Here is an 8,198-nt window from a genome sequence, read left to right on the forward strand (position 1 = left end):
GACACAATTGGGAATGATATTAGGGTTTATAAATTATTTTGGGAGTTGAGTAGCCGCCGGTATGGAACTACAACGAGATATTCTGGAAGATAAGAAACGAGTTTGGTAAACTCAAACCATATGAAGACATAAGCTATGAATGATTGTTAAAGACTAACAATGGTATTTAGGACATTGCAATCGGAAGTCAATCGCACTAGTGGTGATACAATTATCGCGGATCAAATTTCGAGGACGAAATTTATTAAAGGGGGGGAGAATGTAATACCCGGGAAGTTATTAAGAGTATAAATGATTTTTAAGGAAGGGTATAACTGGAATTAGCAAAAGAATAAGGCTATATGGCACATTAACGCAGTTTTAGACGATCAAATCAGTCGGAGGGAGTAACCCGGACCTTAGATAGCTAAAGATAATTGTACAGTATCGACAAGTGATTCGAAGTATGATTTTTAGTGATGAAAGAAGTGGGATCAGGAACAGTTTTTGGTACAGCTGTCGACCGGGCTAAGAAAACCGAATTGATGTAGAAAATGTCCAAAAGGTCAACGGAGCGCGTCAAGGACTAGTATTTAACGTGTAGAACAACCCTTAAGCAATTTTGGGTTGAATCAAATGGATTTAGGGTCAATTTGACCAGTTGGGCCTAAGCGCAGTTTTCTAATTTTGCTCGAGGGAGGTCAAAACGATTATTTTTCAGAAATTTCAAAGGTGAAATGAATAATGTAAATCTTGTAGGCCTTAATGGTGATATTGGATAGTTCAGGGGTGGATGGGAAAGGCTAAAATGGGATTAGAAGAAATTACGGGGGTCAAAGTGCAAAAAATGGAAAATTGCATAGTGTGAACACGGCACCTACAAATCGGCCGCCGCAAATCCACGCACATGGAGGCCAAATCTGGAGATTGGACGGGCGAGGGAGGTTCGGGGGAGGTCGTATACGGCGATGGGATGCTTGGGGTCCAAGTTGAGGCCGTTGATTGGCCGGAATTCGATCGGTTTTTGGGTATAAAAGGGGCCGAGGGTTTCGGATTTTGGGGCGTGAAATCGACCTTGTTTTCGAATGATTTTGGGAGAGTGATTAAGGGGTTTCTGATCCTTGTGTCAAGGAGAAGAAAATGGGAGTGTTTTGAAGCATTTTGGATCAGTTTAGAGGCCAAACGAAGCTTGGCCGAGAATGGGTGGCGGACCGCCTTCCGCCGCCTGCAACTGCCCGTTAGGGGCATTTTCCGGTGGCCTTTCGGCCTGAAATTGGTGCCGTTGGGATCAACTTGCAAAGGGCTTCAAGGGGGTGCCCTTATTTCGGCCATCGGAGCAACCGTCGGAGACTGGTTCAACGAGGAAGAAGGTGGCGCGTGCAGTCACGCGCCAGCCTCCACACACACCCACGCGCCAGGCGCGTGAGGGCGCGTGAAATGGGCATTTTGGGTATTTCTTCTTCCAGTATTTTTAATTAATTATTTTAGGATTTATTGTGTTGAAATATTTCGGAAAATAGTTGAATAAATAATTATTTTGGAATTATCGAGGAGAAAATTGAGAGAAAATAGAGAAAATTATGGAAAATTGAGGAAAATGGATTTTAATGCTTCCTTAATTAAATATGGTGTTTAGGAAGTATTGTGGCTCAAGGTTGAGTATAAGTTCAAGCATTTGGGATTTGACACGCAAACCGAGGCGTTGCACGAGGATCGAGACGATCTGAATACATTCGAGGTGAGTGGTCTGATCCTATCTTTACTTATCTTGAAAACATGTTGGAAGGTGTGTAGTGAGTTCAGGTGGGCGGTGTTACCCTCCCGAACTTAGGTTACACGCAAATGGGATCAACTCTAGTGAGCGGTTTTACCCTCCGGAACTTGGGTTGTACTGCGAAAGCATTTCATTTATGTATTTATGTCATCATTTGCATATTGTGCATGAGATGTATTACATCAATTGTTTATACTTACAAAAGAGTCGGTGCATGGCGTGTGATTTTCATATCATCGGGGTATTGATATTCATGTCAATGTTGTCTTCTGTGTTGGACGGGTTGGGGTCTACTTGAGAAAGGGACAATGTTAATCTAGGTGAACGGGTGTCACACTAGGGCACTCGAGGGAACAATGTCAAACCAGGTGAACGGGTGTCACGACGGTGCACTCGAGGGATTAACATTAGACCAGGTGAACGGGTGTTACAGTGGGGCATTCGAGGGATTAAGTATGTCAGGGGAGTTTCTCAGGTTAGACGTGTCTTGCATATTTACGTTTGTCTGAGTATGCCATGCTCATGTGTCTCTCATGCATTGTATGAACTGTTTTATGCCGTCACTTAGATGTTTATCATCTAACTTGGGCTATGCCCCTGGAACGTTTAATGTTCCAGCCAGGAACTGCTGCGAGGGCAAGGATGTGGCCGGTTGAGGGCCAATGGTGCTTAGTTTGTTAAGTCGTTGTAACGTTTGGAGGATTTAATATGCATTTCAGGTTGTAAATGAACAGTTGTATATAGCAATTTTATCATTTGATCTGTATTACGTATTTTGCTATGGAAATACAATGTAAGAACTATGGTGTTTTGGTATTAGTGTATCCGCTGCGTTGTATTAAGACTCGTTTAGTTTAAGATTATTGATCTTGATAGTTAAACGGGCAAGACTGGGGTTCGCGGGGTTTTGTTTCTGCATGTGAAGATTGTTCTTGAAATACCGCGCGTGTTGAACTTAAAGAGAAAAAAAAAAAGAAATCCCGGGAATACCCTTATAGTGACACGCCTGGCGAGACGGTGTGTTACATCTACCTCTTCATCAGAGGTAGTGACGGAATGGAAAGGAAAGATATGTTTATGGAAAACAATATCTCGAGAAACAAAAATGGCTTGAGTGACAATATCATATAGCTTGTATCCTTTCATACCTAGAGGATAACCAATAAAGACACAAGCTGTAGCTCGAGGGCGGAACTTGGTTTTATGAGAGGGCAAAGTGGAAGCAAAGCATAGGCTTCCAAACACTTTAAAGGTAGTCAACAAGGGAATGATATAATAGATTATAAGGGGATTGATTTTGCAAAACAGAGCCTGGTGTCCTATTTATCATAAATGCAGCAGTAAGGACACATTTTTCCCAAAATTTAATAAGCATCCAAAACTGAAAATATAAGACCCTAGCCACATTAAGAAGGTGTTGGTGCTTACATTCTACAACTGAGTTCTGCTTAGGTCTCTCAACACAAGAGAATTGATGAACAATCCATTTTAAAGCAAAGAAATCAATAAACAACTCAGGAACATTATTAGACCTAAATGTTTTAATCATTGTATGGAACTAAGTCTCAACAAGTGAAAAAAACTTGGGAATAATAGACCTAGCATCAAATTTATGCCTCGTGAGAAAAACCCAAGTAAATCGTGTACAATCATCCACCAAGGTCAAAAAATATTTATGCCCAACATATGTAGGAACATAGTATGGACCCCAAGTGTCACAATGGATAGGATCAAAAGCACACTTGGACAAATGATTATTGGAAATGAATGATAATCGTCCCTATTTAGCTAAAGGACAAATTGAACAAGGAATATCAGTCTTCTTGTAGTCATGTATAAAATTCAACATTTCTTCTAAGAAGTTGGTCCAATTAAAGGAGTATAGCCCTTATCTACAGTTTGACTACCAAGCCTTGGTGAGTTTGCATACAATACATAGAGTCCTTTAAGAAGATTACCCCTGCTAATCATCCTCAGGTGGCGCACATCCTGAGTAATACAAGTATGATTAAATAAACTGAGAGTCATAGAATTTTTTCCAATCAACACACTCACAGATATCAAGTTGAATTTGAAATAAGGTATATAAAGCACATTCTTAAGTACTAGGTGCGAGTTAATCTTCATAATTCCAATGAAATTTACAAAGATTTAACTATGATTTGGTAGTGTAACAAAAACATTTTGAACGGGCCTCATGTACTCAAAAGAAGACTGATTGCAACATATATGATTTGTGGCACCTGAATCAATTATCCAATACCTAGGATAACTAAAGTCTAGATTAATTGAAACAGAGAAGCAATTACCTGATGCTTGATAAGGAAAAGCATCTGTGCTTGTCTTAGCATCAAAAAAGTGTGAGCTAAGCATTTCCATCAAATGCTAATATTGAGTAGAGCTTGGGGTTTGCATAAAACTCCTAAAATTTTCATGATTTTTAGGCTGATTAGGAACACATTCAGAGACTTGACTAACAATGACAGAATTTCCCTAACCAAGTTGGTTAGCCCTCTGTTTAGGTTTGTATTTCGAAGGATATCCATGCAACTTGTAACACTTATCAATAGTATGTCCATTGTACCCACAATGTGTAAAAAAATGACGCTCATTCTTCTGATTTTTACCGTAACCAGGTTTACTCCCATCATGTTTAACAGAAAACACTATTGATTCATTCCCACCATTAGAGGGAATTATATTTCTTTGATTTTTTTCTTGAGATATAAGAGCAAAAACTTTTTTGATAAGGGGAATAGGATCCATAAGAAGAAATTGACCTCTAACTAGTCATTTAGCCCCCATCAGGAAAGACATGACGTACTCAGTTTGATAGTGATCTGCAAGAGTTTTAGTAGCTCCGCAAGAACACTTCCCACACGAGCATATAGGTCTATAATTGCTAAGTTCCTCCCAAATTGTCTTCAATTTAATGAAAAAAGAACTTATAGAAAGTTGGGTTTGAGTTAGATTCATCAGTTCACATCGCAATTGGAAGACATGAGGTCCATTGCTCTGCTAGTAGCGCTCCTTGAGATTTGTTCAGATCTCATGTGCAAACTCTGAGTAAATCACATTAGCCAATATCTCCTTAAACGCCGAATTGAGGATCCAATGGATGACTATATGGTTGTTGTAGATCCATGCATTGAAAAACAGATCACCAATTGTCAGCCTCCCAATGGATCCATCAATGGACCCTAGCTTATTTTTCACCGATAGCACAATCAACATGGCTCAACTCCACGAGGTATAATTGTCCTCGATTAATGGTTGGGAAACCAGGACAAGACCGGGACTATCGGAATGATGAAGAAAATATAGACTTGAACCATCATCAATGGTGGAATTGCTCATCAATGAGAGGACGAATTTGGAATTGTTATCACGATAGAACAAGTATGGACGTACAATAGGATTTGAAAGAAACACGAAATTGCAAACTTCGAACAAAGAAGAATGCAAGATTTGTTGAGGTTGCCGAAGAATGACTAGAAAACAACGAAGCGAATTGCAAAAACGAAGCGAGCTATTACTCTGATACCATATTGAGACAAAGGAGATAAAAATAATACCTTGTTCTCATTCCACTAAATAAGTTGCTCGCAATATTTAAATACATACTCTTAACTGTTAATTACTGTTTCTAACCAATCAATCAACTAATTATACAAACCATACAAACAAAAATATAAGAGGCTGAACTAATATCTGTTACATCTCCTCCAGTACTAAAAGTGACTGCAAAAGCATCCTGATAATTTAGTTAGTATAAACTCAAAGAAATATATAATTTAGGTGTAAGAGAACAATGCAATACCCCAACTTTATATTCAATTTTCGGGAAGGACTCTCTATTGCCGTTACCGTCACCCTCACCATTAGCTCTCCCCATCATCATCCGCGTTCATATTATTCCCGTTAACGTTAGCGTCTCCCTCATCCTGCCATCTTTCCATGGGTGCGCACTCCGCCTTGTGGCGCATCTTCCAATCGAGCGCCTGGCATGCGCGAGAGCAGTAATTCACTGCGCCGCACACCGAGCACCGACGAAACTCGTGCCTCCTTGTTTCGGGTCGCCCGCACCCGCTGTGCGAGCACATTCGGAGCCCCGGACCCGGCACGCCACCACGATCCTCCCCGAACCACTCCGTCAGGAACCGACTGGCAGGATGAGCCTCCGCCGCCGGCACGTTGCACCCAAAGTCGCTCAGCAACGGACACCCAGCCGAGCCCGTCGTGTTTTGGCGGTGCTGGTCCCAAGCCAGCAAGGAGCGCGAGTTGAGAGCCGAACCGGGCATCGAGAGGACATTGGCGAGTTCGCGAGCATTGGCTTGGACAAGGAATCGGCGTCCCTCGGCAATGTTCTGGCGCACCCCGTAGCCGTCCTGGAGGCAGTGACCCAGTTCCCGCAGCGCGTCGATGTGGCCGAGAAACGCGGCTCGCGCGCACAAAGCTACACCGGCTCGGAGGTCCTTGTCGTTCTTGGAGCCGCCACTTCCATTGAAATGGATCACGGCCAGCGAGTAAAGCGCCGGCGCGTGGGATTTAATCGCGGCCTTGGCCATTAGCGAAGCTCCACTCGCTCGGTTTTGCAAGCAGTAAAAACGAATCTGTAGAAAAGAATCAAATATAGCAACGAAGTCACTCAGAACGGGAACGCATAAATATAGCAAAGAATACGTTCTCTTTGTGTGTGTGTATTTATTTAAACTGACCGTGCCGAGAGTATAGCAGGCTTCCATGTTCCCCGAATCGGCACACTGTTTCAAGAATCGGTGAGCTGACTCACTCCAGTTCTTTGCTTTAACGGCGAGCATTTTCATCGAAGCCTTGGAGAGAACCATGGAGCGATGCCCCAAATCGTTTAACCTCTTGCACCTGTTTGTTTTCATCAAATCCATTACATCAGATTCCAACCAAGATATAGGGCTGATCATAATTTCTCAACCCAAAAAAGAGAAGCTTCATGGAAATTGGTCATTTTTTCCTGGTGGTTGATTTTAAAGAACAGGCATTTAGAGAATGAGGTTAATATAGCCACGGCAAACAATGTTAATCCTTCAAATCAGTAATCGTAGCCGGAAAGTTCAATCTTTCGGCGGAAAAGGTGGAACCCAGTTACCCAGATGAGGTCGGGACTAACAAAAAGGAGAACAAATTGCAAGATAGAGCGCGCGTACGTACGTTATCAAAACGTTGATAAAATCCGCAGAACGAGTGGCGGAGGAGCTGAGTTTGCAGAGAATAGAAACGACGAGATCGTCAGGCAACTCCTCGAACAAATCACATCTTCCGGCGCTCTCAGGCGAAACTTTGAAACGCTTCCGGCCGCCATTTGTGGGCTCTCCGGGCAAATTTCTTTCTCTCCTCAGTGTTCTCTCCCAACACAGACCCATTTTCGGATAACAGACACCCCTCGTTGTTGTCATCATATCCCTCTCTATTTCTCTACCTTATCTGTACATGTGTGTCTATACGAAATTGCTTTTGCTTGTCCCTGTGGAGATAACATAAAAGAGAAAGCATAAACAGGAAGGAAGGGGAGGACAACAAACGGGGGGAGATGGCATTTTATGAGAGCTGTGGAGGAGCCCAACACCAACCCACCACCAAAAGGAAAGCAAAGGACGGAGAGAGCGGAAAGCAAAAAAGCAAACATAAATTCCCTTATTTACCATAGTAGCCCTGAGATCGGCCAAACGACGTGTTGACCACACCGGCGGGGCGGGGGTTTCGTCGTCCACGAGGACGAATTTCTGTGTAATATCTGTATCCGAATCTGTACTGTTGTGGAGTACTGAAAATGGAAATGGGTCCTGTTCGTTTCACAGAGGAAAGAGAAGCATTAAAGAAGGAAGCTTTTATTGACTTCTTTCTTTCTTCACCGGAGAGGAGAGGAGAGGAGGACCAAAGGAAAGAAAGAGGATGGTTCGTTTGTCTCCAAAATTACACGGGGGTTTGTTTCGGAAACAGTTAATTTTGTTGTGAACACTGCAACTAACTTCGGTTAAATTCCAAACTAATTCAACAGACTCTACAGCTTCAACCTTAAAACTGACTGCCAATCGTGGCGCGTACACTGCACCATATTCCCCCACGTCACAAAATTGCACGTCTAATTGCTGACCGACCTAACACACTATATATAATAATTATACAATTGTTTAAAACGTTGTCCAATTGCACACCTATCAACTACAGCTGGACTTGTACTTGAATAATAATTAGTGCTATCTATACAAAAATAATAATTATATATTGCTTTATATATGCTATCAAAACATAATAACAACCATAATAATAATAATCATATTTATCCTAAAAATGGGTGCCGTAGGTAGAACGTGGATTAGCTGGGCCCTAGGGTTCCATTGTATAATTTAATAAAGATTTTGAAATAATTATTATTATTACTAGAATATAATAATAAATTTTATTTGAT

At 41.7% G+C, this 8,198-nt stretch overlaps 1 protein-coding gene across 1 annotated transcript; it reads right to left on the minus strand.

The window, feature by feature from the left end:
- Positions 1–5,431: 5,431 nt before the first annotated feature.
- LOC127809447 (F-box protein At1g67340-like) lies at positions 5,432–7,771 on the minus strand. Its single transcript, XM_052348235.1, has 4 exons — positions 7,432–7,771; positions 6,941–7,253; positions 6,472–6,634; positions 5,432–6,366 (listed from the first exon to the last, which is right to left on the minus strand). Exons 2-4 carry the CDS (start codon positions 7,186–7,188, stop codon positions 5,635–5,637), a joined length of 1,143 nt encoding a protein of 380 aa, XP_052204195.1. The 5' UTR covers positions 7,189–7,253; positions 7,432–7,771; the 3' UTR covers positions 5,432–5,634.
- Between the last annotated feature and the right edge of the window lie 427 nt (positions 7,772–8,198).

This window comes from Diospyros lotus, chromosome 9 (genome assembly GCF_014633365.1).
Source record: "Diospyros lotus cultivar Yz01 chromosome 9, ASM1463336v1, whole genome shotgun sequence".
NCBI lineage: Eukaryota > Viridiplantae > Streptophyta > Magnoliopsida > Ericales > Ebenaceae > Diospyros > Diospyros lotus.